The sequence below is a fragment of the Tasmannia lanceolata genome, unplaced genomic scaffold, assembly GCF_043159265.1.
Source record: "Tasmannia lanceolata isolate RefF3 unplaced genomic scaffold, GAP_Taslan_0.1 ptg000013l, whole genome shotgun sequence".
In the NCBI taxonomy this organism is placed as follows: Eukaryota; Viridiplantae; Streptophyta; class Magnoliopsida; order Canellales; family Winteraceae; genus Tasmannia; species Tasmannia lanceolata.
In genome coordinates this window covers 38,864,132-38,883,277 of record NW_027518690.1, presented here as the reverse complement: position 1 = coordinate 38,883,277, position 19,146 = coordinate 38,864,132, and the positions used below count along the sequence as shown (strand labels likewise).

Genomic DNA, 19,146 nt, shown 5'->3' with positions numbered 1-19,146 from the left:
CGTCGAGAGGAGAGAAACAAAGCCTAAGTAAAAGCAAAAGCAAAAGCTTATTCATTTATTTATTCCTTAGCTTCTATTTGGTTGTTCATTTAGCATGCATGGCTGCTTTCAAGAGAATAAATAATCTAGACATGTTTGCCTTCAAGAAAATCAATACTAATAGATTATAGATGTTGTATTTTCATGTTCTTTATGTTGTTTGTATGTTGTTCCACGTCTTATTGTAATTAACAATGTTTTCTTGAATATGAATTCCATGTATATTTTTGGACAAATTGATGCAGGGAGCGTGAGAGCAGCAACACGATGAAGATCAACACAAGAAGCGACTAAAATAATCTCGTGGGGGCTTGAAAACTCATGCCACGGTTTGGAGAAAAGCTCCAACATAACACGTGAAAGAAGCGAAGCTCCTTCACCCACGTGAAAGAGCAAATGCTCTCTTCACAAGTGATATCCTAAAAATAAACTTTATTCAAATCTATCTTTCTTTTCTCATGCCATTACATAATATAGAGAGTTAAAATATACTTTCAGGAACCCTAAATGCTTGCCTATTAATTATTTGTAATCTTTTATCTAAAGCAACAAAAATAAAAGCAAGAAATATCTCTAAGATAAAATAGTAATCCCGTACTAGACACTTACCATATACTAAAACTGCCTATAACTTAGCCAAATTAAGGCCAAATCGCATAATCTTGGGCTCTTTAGATATGTAATCGAAAAACCTTTTAAAAAATACTAAAATCATGCTAAAAGAACAAGATTTGATGCCCTACAAAAATACTAAAAATAAAATTACGAAAATAGAAAATAAAAATAAAAAAAAAAAAAAATTTAATCCACGCCGCAGGTTCTGCATCATTCACCCCCGCTTGAAAAAACTCGAGCTCGAGTTTAAGCCACTATCCTCCAAATCTAATTATTAGGCGTCGCATCAATCTTCTATTCTTCATTCCCTCTTTATTATTATTTTTATTTTATTTTTCGTGATCCCTTACACGATGCTTAGCCATGAAAAAGGGCTTTCGAAAGCACTCTCAGATCTATGGCCGCCTTCTCATGGATACGGGCTTCGAGTAGTGCTAATTGTGTGAAAGTCTTCACCCGTTGTTTGAGTTCTTTATTCTCCGCGGCTAGATCAGGCAGACCGACGTTAGGCGCAACGACTTCTTCATCCCGTCTTGCATTCGTCGGAGATCCCCTGTGCTCTGATACCAACTGACGCAGGGAGCGTGGAGCAGCAACAACACGATGAAGATCAACACAAGAGGCGACCAAAATAATCTCGTGGGGGCTTGAAAACCCATGCCACGGTTTGGAGAAAAGCTCCAACATAACACGTGAAAGGGAGCGAAGCTCCTTCACCCACGTGAAAGGGAGCGAAGCTCCTTCACCCACGTGAAAGAGCCAATGCTCTCTTCACAAATGATGTCCAAAAATAAACTTTATTCAATCTCCTTTTTCTTTCCTCATGCCAATACATAATATAGATATAGAAAGTTAAAATCTACGAATAGCAACCCTGAATACTTGCCTACCAATTATTCGCAATCTTCTATCTAAAACAACAAAAATAAAAGCAAGAAATATCTCTAAGAAAATCCTAAAATAGTAATCCCGTACTAGACACTTATCATATCCTAAAACTGCCTATAACTTAGCTAAATCAAGTCCAAATCGCGTAATCTTGGGCTCTTTAGATAAGTAATTGAAAAATCTTTCTAAAAACACTAAAATCAGGCTAAAAGAATAAGATTTGATGTCCTAAAAAAAACTAAGAATAAAATTACGACAATAGAAAATAAAAAATAAAAAAATAAAAGATTTGATCCACGCCGCACGTTCTGCATCACAAATGTTATGAGTTGTATTTAAAGTGGTTGAGGGGAAGGGATATAGATTTGAGTTGTTTGTTTTCCAAATCTGACATCTACTACATGATACAGTCTCATAGCAGGCTTCTATCCTCTAATAGGACCTATAATTCAGTCCCATAGTGTTATAACTTATAAAGGGGATGATTATAACTTATAAGGGCGATGATATTTCCATCCCCCTGCAGGACGCATTCGCTCCCCTTATATTGTGAACAGTGGGGCAATTTTAACGCTTTTTTACGTCAAATCACGTTAAAAGAGGGGGGGGGGAAGATATCATCGCCCTGTTATAATAATCATGGGTTGGCCATGTCAAATCCTTTAATACAACACAAAGATGGTAACCCTCTTATAGAGTTGAGTAGCAATGTTAAAATGCATTAGACTGCTTATTGAAATTGTCAACTAATTTGATTAACCGATAATGCCAAAAAATCACTACAATAAAAATCAATGTTTTTTAGAATCTAGGATTTCATTCAAAGAGAGTAAAACTGCATATCCTTAAAAATTACAAGATCTTATCTAAACAACATATTTTCTAACCATGGTTTTAAATTTTGGTTTCGGTACCGGTTTCGGACCCCACCGAAATTGAAATTTCGGCCGAAATCCGGCGAAATGATAAAAACATTATTTTGTTCGATACCAAATTTCGGTAATTTCGGCCGAAATTTCCGTAAAATACTAAATTAATTAAAAAAAACAAGTTTTTGGGTGAAATTTAGAAAAAAGGGAAAATTTTGAACTCAATGGACGAAATAAAATACCATTTCCGGTATGTAATGTTTCGGTGTCGGTTACGACCGAAACCCAAAATTTTGGTCCGAAATTTCATATTTCGGTCGAAATTTAAAACCATGTTAATAAAGTGTGAGTTCTTCACAACCGTACTTGTGGCTTGATTATCGCAGAACATACTGAAAGAATTAATCTTTAAACGGGTCAATGGAATGTCCAGGATCAGATCTCTTATCCACTCTGCTTCATCTCCTGCAAAAGCTAGAGCATAAAGTTCTGATTCCATAGATGACATAGCAATACAAGTCTGTCTCTTTGACTTTCATGCAACAACGGCTCCACCCAGTGTAAATACCTAGGGTGTAATGCTTCAAGATTGTTAAAGTCAAGCAAGGTTGCTTGAAGCATTACACCCTATGTATCTAGTTTGGAATACCTAGTTTGTTGTCTCCAGCCCCTTTATACAGAGATACACTAGGGTTATTGACTGGTTAATGGACTCTAGCCCATGTAGGCCCACTACACCTGTCCATTATCTTATTGGGCTTATATTAGAACATATATGGGTAATATCATATACCCAGCACTTAGATGGTTAAGTAGACGACTCAAGATTTCGTCAAACTCGAGCGGTCCAACAAGTGAAAATTTTAAGAGAGAAACTTGGCTTCATTCTCACCACTATCAAAGTGGTTCATGTTCTGACTACCCCAAAGCCGGTATAACGTGAAGAACAAACGATTGCGTAAGTCCGTGCATAGATGAAGTGGGAGCAAGATGGTTACTTTGCAAAGACCATCTCTTCAACTCTATGTCTGAGTTTGACATTTATTACAACATGGAATCAACGGATGCACTTTGCAGGTCTTTGGAGACAAAATTTTACCAAAAAATTCCAGAGCTAAGAAATTCATTGTAAGTCATTTTCAAATTATAAATTGACTGATGATAAATTGGTTGTTGATTTCGTGAAATCCAACATATCATCAATCAGGTTCATCAGCAAGGTGTGAATTCGTTGTATGTCAACTTCATAAATCCCACTAAAAAAAGCCACCGACAATTGGTTCCCCACATTTTCAAAAGCACTTAAAGCTGCAGGTTTCCATCAATGTCTTGATGATTACTCTCTCTTCACAAAGTCTACAAGTTCTAGCTACACTGTCATCTTTGTCTTTGTCGATAACATCATCATCATAGGAAATGATCATTCATCCATAAAGAGTATTATATCATTTCTTCAATTATAATTTCAAATCAAGGATTTATGTAGACTCAAGTATTTTCTTAGCATAACGGTTGTGCACAACAATGAGGGCATCTTCATCAACCAGCGCAAATACACCCTGGATATTCTCTCTAACATTGGTCTACTTGGGGAAATAAACCTGCATCATTTCCCATGGAACAAAACATTTGTCTCAGTCTAGATACTAGAGAAATCTTGGCTAATCCAGCTTCATACCGTCGGCTTAATAGGCGCCTAATATACCTTACCATTACATGACCCGATGGTACCTTTTTCTGTCAACACTTAGAAAATTCATGCAAAATACAATGAAATCTCACATGGAAGCTTCCGGCACATACTTACATTTCTCAGATCATCTCAATGGAAAGAGATTTTTTGCTCTGCAAAACGTTCGTTGCAACTTTTAGCCTTTTATGATTCTGATTGGGCTGGTCGACCGACGGCTTCTTCCACTTGCGAGTTAGTATGGCTCAAAGCACTTCTTCAAGACATTGGTGTCACTCGTTCGTGTGCCATTCAATTGTATTATTGTGACAATCAGTGGCAGAGCCAGGATTTATACATAAGAGGGGCAAAATAAGATAATATATTTAATCCAAAAAAAATTACATTGTTAATGAAAAACTCACTATAGTTGTCCTCAACGAGTCGATCATGTTCTGAAAGCAATGCATGATTGTTTCATTATCAATGCTACAAAATATATCATTTTCAATGTAAGTAATCAAATTATCAGTCATCCATTGATCTGCCATCCGATTCCGTAAATTTCTAGGGTTTTATCATAAATATCTACGGCAAATCTCATCAATCAAATGCTTTAGTCTTCAGAAATACAAAAAATAAAAGAAAAAAGGAAAAAAATCTGCCCTTACCTCCTCCTCCTTATTCTTCTTCTTATTCTTCTTCTTTACTTCTTAGATGAGAGTGGGAGGGGTGAAGTTGAATCGAACGGCTTGAGAGTTGCCGAGTTGGGATGGTGGGACCATGGGAATGGGAGGGGCGAGTAGTTTCCAGAGAAAGGAAAAAAGAACTCTATTTTTTTAGTGTGAATTTCATAGGGTTTGTTTTAGGGCAGTGATATTTTCCCAATTTCCCCCCTTGATGGATAAAATCACCCCCCTTGAGTCCTTGATGTTTTCCTTTGGCTCCGTTCACTTGTTTTTTAGGGAAAGGAAAGGAAAGGAATCTGACGTGGCAGAAAGGAAAGGAAAGGAAAAGAAACTGTGCAGAAAAAGGAATCCTGTGCCTGTTCACTTGCGCAGGAAAATCTGAGAAATCCAGAGAAAAGGTTTCCTAAGCCTGTTCACTTGCCAAGTAAACTGTATTGGGAAAACTAAATAGAAAAGTTACATTAAACCATATTTCATAGTCTGACATACTTACGGGCCTACAAATTGAAAAGTATAAATAGAAACACTACAATAAAACCTAATTGGAAGAGGAACTCGTCACAGAAGAGCTTGTTGAAGCTTGGGGCGTAAGAATGTTGGTCTCTTCTTTTCTATCTTTGTTGGGCCCACTAATGCCATGTAAAAACACAGTAAGTTCAGCTTCTGCCTCCTCCCTACTCCCATACGAACGGAAGCACGCTCCACTAAACCCGTTAACTTGAAGATGACAGTATTGCCAACTGTCATATACGCCCAACTGTCTTTCCTTAAAAACCACATAAAACTTGTTTTTTGCCATTAACCTACAGAAATGCAAATAAAAAAAGTAACAACATAAAGTATTAAAAAGTGACAACATATACAAGTCTAACAAAATAATTCCAAGAAACAAGAAACATCTCATTGAGACTAGTCCAACAACATAAACCGAATCAACATAAGAACTCCTCCAAAATAAGTCCAACAACATAAACCAAATGGCCAAAAAAGTCGGACAAACACGTAGGATAAGCGGTCCAACAAAGTAAACAACATTACAATAAAGCCCAAGAACATAAACCACATCAAAACAAGTCCAACAACAACATAACAAGTCCTTCAAAATAAGTCCAAAATAAAGATGCAGAAAACTAGCAGAGTCATGCTATGATCATATAATACGATCGTATGATTCCCAAAAAAAGGTCCCCAAACCATAGCAACCTACGCCAAACGCGCCACAATATCGCCCATCACAGCCACTCGCTCTTCCTCGGAAAGGGAAAGGAAGACTTCAACATCCTTGTGATTTTTGTGCAGGTACGTATAGGCCCTAAGCAGCTCCAACATGGTGAAACCAGAGGTGCTCATCACAACGGCTTTCAATTCAGCAAGGCTATGGACCTCACCAGTAGTAATGATGGCCTCAGCAACCATCCTAACACTATCTGACAAGTAAGTCATATCAGATGAAAGTTGTCCACCACTAGTTCGCCTCTTCCTCTTCCTCTTCCCCTTACTACCTGATGATGGGGCTTTCAGTGGCGATGAGTCACTAAAGCCCATGCTGATGTCTCTAACTGGGGATGAATGACGTGATCTGGAAGCACGAGGAGCTGGGAGAGGAGTAAAAGCAGGGGTCGTACCGTCGAACATATCATCGAGCCCTACTGCCTGACTCGATGAGAAAAGCCCCTCCACATCCTGTGTGTCCTGAGAAGGGGCATATCTGTCCCTAGCGAACTCTTCAGTGGCATAATCTTCCCCGAACACTTCTTTCATCTCCTCATATAGCTCCCAACGGTTATTAAAGAAGCGTAAATGATCAGGATTCCTCTGAAAACAAAACGAGGCATTGTAAGGATTATGACCAAATTGTTTCTTCAAGTAATGATGGAATTATGACGACCTATACTTACCGCCAAATAGTCATTCTTCACTTGGTCTTCAACGGATATTTTCTTCAGCTGTGGATCCCAGCCAAATCCGCTCAGGTTGACGATAGTGTTAAGAAACCTATAGTTGGTTTTCATCGTCTTCAAACGGTCCTTTGTGATCTGCCTTTTAAGGACAGTAGTAAGCTGCTGCGCTGCGCCACTGTACGCATCATCTTTAAAACCATTGGGGGCCTTCTGGCCCTCGGCAATCTGATGCTACATGGCTACTATGAGATGCCTATCCATATTGTCGTTCCAGGAGTTATTTTTCTTCCTCTTCTCTACTGAAGTTGATTCCATTATATCTACAACATTGTGAAACAATATATCATCAAATAGAGTACCATTGAACATAGTAGAAAAATATCCAAATAATCACTCACAACAATATATCATCAAATAGAGTACGATGAAACAGATTACTATTACAACCCAAAAAATTCCAAATCCTAATACAATCAAACAACATATGATGAAACACAGTTGCAGAAGTCTAATCGAAATAGTCATAAAATTATTACAACCCAAAAACATGTCATCCTAATGACGTCGTTGTGCTTGAAAATCATTCCACATATGATTCATTATTCTTGCTCGAAGTAGACGCAACAACAGGCTAACACATCTTCAGCCCTAGTAAGAAAACGATCTTCTTCTTCTTCATCCTCCTCCTCCGCTACAGTTAGCCCCAACTCATTGTCTACAATTGGAATATATGTATCGTTCGGCATCTCCCTCCTTATGTGATTGTGGACGCAACAACAGGCTAACACTATGTCGACCTGTCGTTCGAATGGGTACATGGGTGGCATATTAATTATGTTGAATCGCTTCTTCAAGACACCGAAAGTCCGCTTGATTACATTCCTTACTGATGAATGCCTTTGATTGTACAACTCATCTGCATTTCAAGGTCTGCGCCCTCTGATGTCGTTTAAGTGGTAATCAATGCCTCGGATAGGAGTTATAAAATTTCTCAGGCATGGGTACCCACCATCAGCAAGGTAAAACTTTCCTACAGACACACGAAGGGATATATATAAGTTTCATAACCGAGAACAACAACAGTGGTACGGAGTAAAAGACAAACTCAGTAGTACCTGGTAAACAAGAAATCCCATTCAGCTTTGATAAAGCAGATGCTAGGACCTTAGAGTCTGATGCCGACCCTTCCCACCCAGCTAACACGTAAGTAAACTTCAGGTTGAAGCCACATACAGCTAGCACATTTTGAGAGGGCCATCCCTTACGACAAATAAATCTAGGTTTCAGATCCTCGGCTACTGTTGCTTGAATGTGTGTCAATTGCACTAATGCAATCCTACAATATGGACATTTAAAATGTCACCCATCAGTGCTGACATATGAGTAACTTGTTATGCAACTTACATGCTACTACAAGGTAATAAACGATACCTTAAAGTATGGCATAAAATTCGGGTTGTCAGCAATGTGATGTGCTGTGTCCCTTGATGGAGGTAATATGAACAACTCTTGCAGTTTGAGCACAACACATAGAACCTTGTTAAAATACTTCGAAACAGTGGCCCCTGACCGTCTAATGGATGCTCTAATAGTACGGTTCCTTTGCCTGTGGGCAATTACTTGTAAGAAAATCGCCACTTGTTCCTCAACACAACAGTGTATTGTGTCTTCAAGTAGGACCATGTTTCTAAATATTGCGACGAAGCTGCGGAAGCACCGAACATTCATTCGCAGAAGCACAATACAATGATTCTCTGCATTCGTAACACGTGTAACAAATGTCCTACCAGTTTCGTACCCACTTTCATAAGGGCCCCTTGTCATATTTTCTTTAACGTAAAGTCTAACCCTAACCGCCGCTGTAGCTACCGCAGCCATTACTAGAGCTACAGCTCGAATAATCAGTGTCCTCCTATCTGGTAGTTCTCGAGGCATGATAATCGATGGTAGCCCTATATGAGCAACACCAAACCACCAAGACATTATAACCGACCACACAAGAAAAGCAGAAAAAAACAAAAAAGCTCTACAAAACAAGCTGTAAAAGATCAAATTAGTACCCTAAACCAACAAAACAAGCTGGGGTTTTTTATGAAAACCAAAACAAAATGTACAACACCCATCCACCCACATATCACCAACACCCAGCCACCCACAACCAAGCCATTATATCAGAACCCAACAACCAAGCCACCCATAGAAATGTACAACACTCATCCACCCACATATCACCAACACCCATCCACCCACAACCAAGCCATTATATCAGAACCCAACAACCAAGCCACCCATAGAAATGTACAATACCCATCCACCCACATATCACCAACACCCATCCACCCACAACCAAGCCGTTATATCAGAACCCAACAACCAAGCCACCCATAGAAATGTACAACACCCATCCACCCACAACCAAGCCACCCACAAAAATGTACAACACCCATCCAAGAACTGAAACCAAAATCAGTGAATTAACCCCAAAATCTGCAACCCCATTGCAAATACCCCAAAAAATCCGAACCCAAATGTAGAAAAAGACCAAAAAAAACTTCAAAATCAGTTAAATAAGATCAACACCCACAAGTACCAATGAAACAAAACACCCACACCCACAACCACCTCAAAGAGGATTTTTGCAAACAAGATCGAAGAGGTTTTTGCAACAAAAAAATCCGAAGATGGAGACCCAGTTCAACAGTAATGGAGGCCCAACCACATATCATCAACACCTCCAAAACACCTACATATCATAAACACCCACAACCACATAGAAAAGATGAAATACAAACCCAAAAACACAAAATGGAAATCAGGCCCTAAACCCTAATACATGGGTCCGTTCTCAACAAAAATGAAACCCTAATCACAAACAAAAACTGGTAATAATGCTTGAATCTCAACAGACCCAAGCCATTCTTTGTAAAAAAAAAAAGAGAGAGATGGGTCTGTTGGAAAAATGGATCTCTTGCAAAGAAGGTTGGATCTGTTGGAAAGTCACAGAGCCCAGGAAACCCCATTTTTGCTGCAAAATCGGATTTTCAAAAGACACAAGTTTTTTCAGAAAAAAATGTACCCTAACTAGTGAGGGACCCCATTTTTGCCAAAGGAGGCAGCAGCTCAAACTCCATTTCTGCCATTAAGAAGAAGTCACCATTCTTGAAATAGAACCAAGCCATTTCATCCCAACAGATCCAGCCCATTTATTCCCAATAGAACCAACCCATTTCTTCCCAACAGCTCAAACCCCATTTCTGCCATTGCTGAAGGAGGCAGCAGTTCAAACCCACTTTCTGGAAAAATTTGTGTTGAAAACACTACATTTTTTTCATGAAAATAGGGGTTTCCAAAAAACAGAAAAGAGAGGTAGAGAGAGAGAGAGAGGGAGAAGCAGATCCCCCATTTTTCCAGGAAAGAAATGAAAAAATGTGATGGTAGAGAAACAGAAATAGTCCAGTAGACAGAGAGGGGGAGTACCTGCTGACGGAAACCAATCTCGAGGGAGAGGGGATGTTGCAGGAGAAACGTCTGGCCAGAGAAGAGGCGATCGCCAGAGAGGTTGGCCGGAGAAGACGAATGTGGGTTTACGGTTTTCTTTTCTCAAAAAATGAGTTTCACTCGAGTGACCCTCGACGAATTTTCTTGTGTGGGAAAGGAAAATGCTTTTCTTGCTGTTTTGGTGAGAAAGTGAATCTTGTATTTGGCCAGAAAGTGGATTTTCCACATCAGTATAATTAAAAGCCACATAATATTTGAATTTTTCCCGAGAAATGAAGAGAACAGTGGGAAAACCCAATTCTCGGGAAAAAAATGGGTACTTTCTTTTCTATGCCTTTCTAGAGAAGGCAAGTGAACAGAGGCTTAAGTTTCAAAGGTAAAGGAAAACGTCAAAAGTGGAGAATTTATCCTCGTGCAGTGAGCCAATCTCATGATCCACGAAAAGTATCATTGTCCTACTTTATTTTTATATTTTGCTACTTTTCAACTGTTGTTTTCTAGAAAAGCATAGAAAAACTTTTCCAAAACTTTTAAAACATGTACTTTATTTAGTTTTTTTTTCAACTCATGGGGGCAGCTGCCCCCTTATTACATACGTGGCTCCGGCCCCGGTGACAATCAAGCAGCCCCGCACCTACTTTGGTACATGTGGCAACATGAGAGTGGCTGCCTAGTATAATACTAAAACAAGCATATATCTTCTACTATTGTTTTCTAATATAACCTGTGAAAGTTGGGGCCCTCCTTTGATTCAGCCTGACTGCATTTTCTTGGGGAATTGCTATATATTTGGCCACCTCCCGTGTAGTGTAAAAAGAGGAATCATAAATACACAATAGGGCGTGGAAGAAAAGGGGGCCAATGTATCACTTCCCCCTTTTCTATGGTGTTCATCTTATATCTTAGCAATGCTGATTTGATCCTCTAGCTTTTGATTCACATGTATTTTTGGCCGTTTAATGTAGATTCTTGCCAATATTCTTTTGAAGGGAATTCATTTGCAAACTCTTGATTAAATGGTCAGGATCACGTCCAATGGGATTTTTTGAGCAATTGAGTACTAACACAGGGCCAAGAAATAGAAAGAAAATCCAGAAAACAAGCAAACATGAACCCACTATGCAACAGAAGTGTGCCTCTTTATAATTTTCTCTCATATAAAACCCAAGGTTTCCCATGTAAGTACATCAGAGTCTTCTTCCTCTCTTTGGATAAGGAACAATGTATGCAGTAGAAGAAAATAATGTTTACACCTTATTTTGAAAGAAGTCCCTATTAACATACTACATTTCTCCTTGCATAAAAAAGAACACATTGAACAATAGAGACATTCATATCCATGAAATCCAATCTCCGGTACAGTTGCCGGAACTCTGTCCAAATAGAGGACATGAACAGAGGAGAAAAGAGAAACAATGCTAGAAAATAGAAAATAAAAACATTGCGATGAGGATCGTAGGCGTGTCAGAAACCTGTGAGGCCCAATAAGTGACATATTTGCCCAATAGAAATAGTACTAACAGATGGGTAGAGGAGCACCATTCCAGTCTCTGAGGCATTCGAGCAGCGGATCGATCATTTTCCCATCACTGATAGCTGTAAACACCTTATCAAATTCCTCCCCCGGCGATCGCACCTTCTCACCGGTCAGAAATCCTGAATTGAGAGCTTCCCTCACAAATTTATACAATGGATATGATCTACACTCCTTGATCCTATTCGGAATCGCCAAATTCCCATTCTCATAAGCAATTCTCACACTCTCAACTTCTTTTTGCAAATGGGTCTTGATCTCCTCTTCGAAAGCACTTATCTTTTGGAAGATGGATGTACTCGAATCCTTCTCCTTCTCACCATTGATCAAAGCGTGCTCGACTAGAACATGCCGTAATTTAAGCATTAAAGGGTATGTTAAGCTGCACGGATCATCAGCATATGCAAATACGTACTCGCGATCGACAATTTTGATCAAGTCCTTCTCGCAAAATCTCGAGGGGTGGAGCTCTCCATTAGCACCCATGGTTAGAACTCTTTTAGCTGCTTGAGTTACAACGTTCTTGACAGAGTTCTTCAAATTCTCCTCTAAGTGCCTCAAATCAATTGCTTGGCAAAGTCCAACCAAGTATGTTGATGACATTAGTTTCAAAATCTCAACTGCTTCAGCTGTTTTCCTTGAAGAGATCAAACCCAATGAGTTCACATCTTGGTTGTGCTGCTCTGCACTTTGTACATGATTAGTCACCGGATTCGCGAGGAATTGGAGCTCTGAACAATACGCGGCCATCGCAATTTCAGCCCCTTTAAACCCATAATCCAAACTCGGATTCCTTCCACCGGAAAGATTCGAAGGCAACCCATTGTTGTAAAAATCATTGACAAGCTCAGAGAATTGAGCAAACATGAGCTTCCCAATAGACGCGATTGCCAAGCGAGTATTATCCATCGAAACTCCGATCGGAGTCCCTTGGAAATTCCCCCCATGGAGGGCTTTGTTCCTTGAGACATCGATCAAAGGGTTGTCATTAACCGAATTGATCTCTCGCTCAATCGATCGGGTCGAGGATCGGATCACTTCGATTTGTGGCCCGAGCCATTGGGGAGAAGTTCGGAGCGCATATCGATCTTGCTTAGGCTTTTGGAGGGGGTCTAGTTCATGGATTTTTTGAGCCATTTTCATGTAAGAGCTCCCATCCAAGATGTGTTCCATTATGGCTGCTGCCTCAATCTGGCCTGGATGGTGCTTCAATTTGTGGGTTAAATGGTCAGTGAACTCAGGCTTACCTTGCATTACCTCACAAAAGAGCGCCGATAGGACTTCCGAAAGGATCACGAGTACATTTGTTTCAAACAACACTAGAGATGCTAGACCGGACCCAACTGCGGTCCCATTTACGAGTGCGAGCCCCTCCTTGGGCTGCAATTCGAAGAACCCGTTAGGGATTTCAGCGAGTCGGAATGCCTCGACGGCATCGATCGGTTTCCCATCGAATGTAACGGCCTTGGAATTCGGGCGTCCGGTGAGGATCCCAGCAATGTAGGATAAAGGGACGAGATCGCCCGATGCCGTGATCGTTCCCCTTAGGGGTAAACATGGGGTGATCTTGTGGTTGAGAAGGCTAGTGATTGCTTCCATGATCTCAAATCGGATACCAGAGTAACCTTGGAGTAGGGTATTGATTCTGACTAGCATGGCCGCTCTGGTGGCTGGGGTAGGCAATGTGTTGCCGGATTCCGGCCTGGAGCCGAAGATTCCGGCGTTGAGGAATCTGTTGTCACAAGGAATATTCCAATGCACAAACAGAATCAGCACCCAATAATAACAATATGAAGAAGAATAATAATGAAAGAGGAAAATGCAAACCAAATCTAATCGCAAATGACACGAGACACACAAAATTTGTACATTCGTTATTCCAGTTCATGAAGCCTTGGACCATTTTTACTAGAGATATTTGTACCCCACTTTTTGGATGGGTACACTATTCTTTGTTTCGTAACTTTTTTTGTGAGCTTTTGACCATCTTGTCAGTTGTCACACACACAAATAGCCTTTTATTATTTATTAACCAGGCTATTACAATTCCCCAAAAAGCTCTTAAGTAGCTTATTAAAAAGGAAACGACATGGTGAGTTTCCCCATTATCAAAATTCTAAAACGTGAATTGATTGACAAAAGTGGAGTTGACCGATAATTTGATCATTTCCATATGCTCTGTTTGGATGCTGGTAGATGTTGGGGGGATTTAGAGAAGAAGAAGTCAAGGGGAAATCAAAAGAAAATCAGTCAACGGAGAGATTGTGAGCAAATCTCCCCGACGTTGTTTGGCTGGGGGTAGGAGATGTGCAGGAGTTTTTTTACCGTATTTTTTAAGATTTTTTTGGGGAATGTTATCAGCGCTACTGTTTTTTTATGATGGCACTCCTCACTTTATAAAAAGTACGGTATGGCCCGCACCATAGGATTATCCAAACCGTCCATTAGATGGGCCATAGCCTAAATAAGTTATGCCCCAAAATTATTTCCATTGGTTGATTCTAACCCTCCGATCTATAGAGGGTTATGATCAACCCTCTAACATTCAGATTGGAGGGTTAGGATCATCTTATGGAAATGATTTTTGGAGCATAACCTATTTAGGCTATGGCTCATCTAATGGACGGTTTGGATCATCCTATGATGTGGGCCATACCGTACTTTTAATAAAGTGAGAGTGCCCTCATAAGAAAACAATAGTGTTGATAATATTTTCTTTTTATTATAGGAATTTGTTAGCAAATTTCTCCTATGCCACTTCTCGGCATGTGGCCATCCTTGTGCAAAGATGTGCACATGGGCAAAGGTTGCTAGCAAAAGCAAAAATAAGCAAAAAAAGTAATCATTACAAAAAAGTAAAATAGCAGAAGTTATAAAGATTTAAATGAAAAATTACCTAGAAATGGTTATAAAGTTTGAAAATTACGAAAAAAATACCAACAAAATGTAATAAGATATGACAATTAGGGAAAAAACTACAAGCAAAAGTAGAAAGTTATGACAATTACGGTAAAAAAAAATTTCCCTGAGAAATTCTCCCATTTTTCCTTTGATTTGGAGATATTCGTCCTGCAAATTTCGAGGGTTCCACGTCACCGGACAAGCGCCCGACATAACCGACGGTCAAAGTTCCAATTTATGCTAAATCCCTACCAAACACCCCTCGGGTAATTAGGAGAATTACATTCCCTGCTATTTTACTCAAAAAAACGTAACCAAACAGAGCAATAGTGTTTTTTGCATTTTGTGGGGATTCAAGCTCACTTCCTTGTCTTCTTGCGAATATGTCGTAACATAGGGTTTCATCTCTATTTTCCAAACAAAATCCTGTTTTGCTAGCAGTCCTATTATCAAAATATGGTAGTGCCAATAAAAGTATATATACAAAAAAACATGTTGGAAAGAATCCATATCTTAAGAAGCCCAAACATGATTCTTAAGAGTGTTGGATAAAATAGACGGATCAGATTTCTACAAATCTTATAAACAAATAATGAAAGAATGATATATGGCTTAGTTGAACCCAAAACACATTACTTGAAACGAAAACATATTACTCGACCTCAAAACAGTGCAAGTCGAAGCAAAAAATCCATGTATTTAAATTAAACCATAATTGAAATAAAACATGGAAAACATATTGCACTTATCTCTTTTGATGGAAAAACGTTTGGAAAAAATCAGATTCGAAGAGAGAAGGCTGAGTCGTGCCACTGGTCACTCTCCTTAAGAATCGTATCCGCCCCCTACCGGTGCAACCGGGATCCGCGAATCGACGCTCCAAAATAAAACAGCCAAATATGGCTCCAGTCCACGTGCACTCGCTGACTGGTCTACCCAGAACCACCTTAGAACTGTGCTCAGACACGGAAGGAACAGAAGGAAGGAAATGAAGCAAAACCAGAAAACATAAACCTTTTTTCTGTGTAAACTTCTTTCTTTTTCTGTTGGCAAAAGCCACCCCAAACGTAGACCCAAAAAACTCTTAGCCTTACCCAAACCGTATTCTCCTCTCCTTTTTATAGACCACAAAGTGTCTGTTGGAAAGAGCCACCAATAATGGGTATTAATGTTGAGAAAAGCCACCATTAAAAGCCTTGAACGTTTCTCTTCCAACATTCATATCTGTGACAGTTGGAGAGGAAACGGTTTTGTAACTTTAATAAGTGTTATTATCATAACCGTTTGGGGTGCCATTAAAAAAAACGTTTAGCAATTAATGGGGTAAAATGGAAACCGTTTTGGGCATTATTTTCATTTAAACCCCAAAAAGCACTCAAAAGTCACTAGCTTTTGAAATAAAAGGGAAATCAAATTTTGAATCTTTCCCTCTAAATTTTAAAGACAAGGCAAAAGCACTTTTGATTTTTCAAATTCTTTAAAATTTCCAACAAAACAACACTCAGGTATGTGTGAGCACGACTCATGTAAACAAGATATGCTATTATGACTAAGTTTTTATGCGGTAAAAATAGAGATTACAATCGATCACTTCAACGTATGAGTTCACTACCCAAATGATAATTGTGAGATGTTTTGACCGTGAAATGAATGGTCACCACTATATTTCATACGACATAAATACATGTGGGTCCCAAACATAAAATACATAATTTCCAATAGGGGAATGATATCCTCGCAACAAATGAATGGTTTGGATCTTTGAATAAAGTGACCTCATGCAATAATTTTTTTAAAATGCACTATTTATGGTGTGCACTTTCTTCAAAGATCTCAAGTGTTCGTAATTGGGTCCAGCTAAGGCTTCGTGATCAATTAGAGAAGGGAGGGAGTACTGGCTGTGAGAGAATGGGTAGGGCCCCACCTTGAAAAAGGCACCACCCTTGATATTTGATCCAACAGCAGCCCCTTAAACCGATGGATACTCTGAGCAGTTTTACAAGGCTTATTAGGTGGGATTAGGGGTGGCAATGGTTCGGTTTCGGTTCAGTTTGACCCCCAAACCGAATCGAACCGGTTCTGCCAATTTTGCCACCCCTTACTCATAATAATTGGAAATATTCGGTTTCGTTTCGGTTTGATCCCCAAACCGAACCAAACCGAAATTTGAATCGGTTTGGTTTAACCAAACCGAAACCAAATTTTCGGTTCGGTTTCGGCTTGGTTCCGGTTCAGTTCGGCCAATTTTGCCACCCCTAGGTGGGATATCCCATCTCATGTACTCAGTGCCAAGATACGTTACTTTTATCATTCTTTATTTCTTTCTATTCGTTTGTGGTTCATATCTACTAGATTTTTTATGAACACTTGGCTCTTTTTAAAAATAAGTTACTTTTGGTTCAAGTAACATAATCGTCTCCTATTAATTCTCTTCATGTGAAACATGCCCCTATTAATTAGGTTATTAACTTTTAACGATAAACAAATCGTCTAGGAGAGAAAATCACTCTCAAATTTTTTTGAGAGACACCCCTATTAATTAGCTTTTGAAATTCCTATTAATTCAGTTAGTTGAAAACTGCTCCTATTAATTAGCTTTTTTCTAAAAATAAGCTATAAAGAATTCTTTTTTGGCCGCCCAACTAGTCTTATAATATAGGTAGATCACTTACAGAATACCTACTTTATCTACACTCATCTTAAATTTAGTAAAAGCGTGAATAGGAAGATTCAGTTTCTCTGATCACAATATTAATTCATAACTGATGTGTTTTAATATTCCTCCCCCTTTAGATAACATTGAGCATTTCAGAATTCAGAAAGGGTTGGACCATGTTATTAATCTTCACATCTATATGGGCAAGCCAGCTTAGAAAATACCTACTTTCAATCATCCTAAAGTCAATAAAAGAAGGAATTAAGGGAAGATTTATACGTTCTTCTAATCACAATCAGGGAGAGAGCTTACACCATTAGACTTTGCTCATCAAATTTTCATTAGGGCTATCTTAATCTCTCTCTTCAAACTACAATTAATAATATCTTGTCCGAAATTTGGAAGGAGGATTAAATTTCTCTAATTATGATTAGGTTATCAGTAAAGTTTATCATCTATCTAACAAGTTCCATAACATCTTTCCTTCTTAAAACCATAGTTTCAAAGCTCCCTCCCGCTACCCGACTCCCTTTTATCTTAGCCGCGTCCTGTCCTCTAAAATGTTGGCGGTAAGTGCTATTTTACCTAACATAAAATCAATAAAAAATCCTTTGACTCTTCCGAGTTATGACCCACAGCGAGTACTCAAAAGCATAACCCGAGTACTCAACCGCATCATGCTAAGTCAACTAGGATTTGCTTTGGCCGCATTTTTTGACCCACATCCACATTTTGAAACACTGCATAAAACTTTTCACTCCCATGACAAACTTCATCAAGGGGTGAAGCATTTCACTAATTTAAAGTTGTAGGGAGAGAGAAAGATTAAAAACTAAGAGGTGTAATGATTAAGTAATTGTAAACATGATTAGAGCACTACTCTTTTACCTAATAAGTTCCTTCTGGAGGGCACCTCCTTCCTTTGTTCTTCTATGTGAAGTTGCACCAAACCCTGTAGTGACTCCATAGCTATCTGTCCCCTTGTTCATGCTCTCCATCACCCATTCGCTACTCGCCCGGACCCCACTCCTCGCCGACTCCGAAAGCTCCACTCTAACGTTCGATTCGTGGGCCACGGCCGCCACTTGGGCAATCGTCAAAGTTGCACCTTCCAACTTCACCACTGGCCTCCTAAACTCCTCAACCATTCTCTTCACCTCGTCCAAATGACTACCCTTTAGAGACTCAGCTAACATTCCCCAGTTCAAAGGGTCTTTCATACATAAGCTTTCAATGGAGACATTGCCATTGTCCTTCTCAAGGACTTGTTCAAGAGATGGTTTTGAGAATTCCATGAAAAACCCACAAAGAATATTGCAAAATGAGGGGTTTTAGAAAAAATGGGATGGATTTGAGAAAGGAAATTTGAGATTTGATGGAATTTCCTTTTGAGTTTGGTTCACCTAGTTTTGAGTATTTATATAGATAGTTAGATATGGTATTCCACCTACCAATTGTGCAATGGGATTAGTTGAGAAGTGTTCACGACCGTCCGATCGTTATGATATTTAAAGGTGGGATCTGATGACATGTGGCTACCATGGTGGCGTGACAGAAGCATGAGATTGCCACGAGGGTTTTTACTCTTCAAAGGTAGAGAGGTGGTTGGTGGGAACTTCTCCTCACATTTTGGTCAACGTGGCATCTTCTCGTCTACTACGACGGTTTTAGTTGGCTGCTGATATTGGCACTACCGTTTTTTGATAATTGCACTAACTTACCTTGCCTTTTCCATTTTAATTAACTTATGAGAGGTTTTTTTTGGGAATTGTTGCTACTTTTGATGGATGGTTAAATAGTAAAAGGCAAGGTGAGTTAGTGCAATTACCAAAAAAATGGTAGTGCAAATATCAGTAGCCTTTTAATTTTCTCTTTCTCTTTAGTTTT

The 19,146-nt window shown here is 39.2% G+C and overlaps 1 protein-coding gene across 1 annotated transcript; it reads right to left on the bottom strand.

Annotated features, from left to right (window-relative positions):
• Positions 1-11,288: 11,288 nt before the first annotated feature.
• On the bottom strand, positions 11,289-18,656 carry LOC143890066 (phenylalanine ammonia-lyase-like). The gene is made up of 2 exons (XM_077394609.1): positions 18,148-18,656; positions 11,289-13,434 (listed from the first exon to the last, which is right to left on the bottom strand). Exons 1-2 carry the CDS (start codon positions 18,552-18,554, stop codon positions 11,685-11,687), a joined length of 2,157 nt encoding a protein of 718 aa, XP_077250724.1. The 5' UTR covers positions 18,555-18,656; the 3' UTR covers positions 11,289-11,684.
• Between the last annotated feature and the right edge of the window lie 490 nt (positions 18,657-19,146).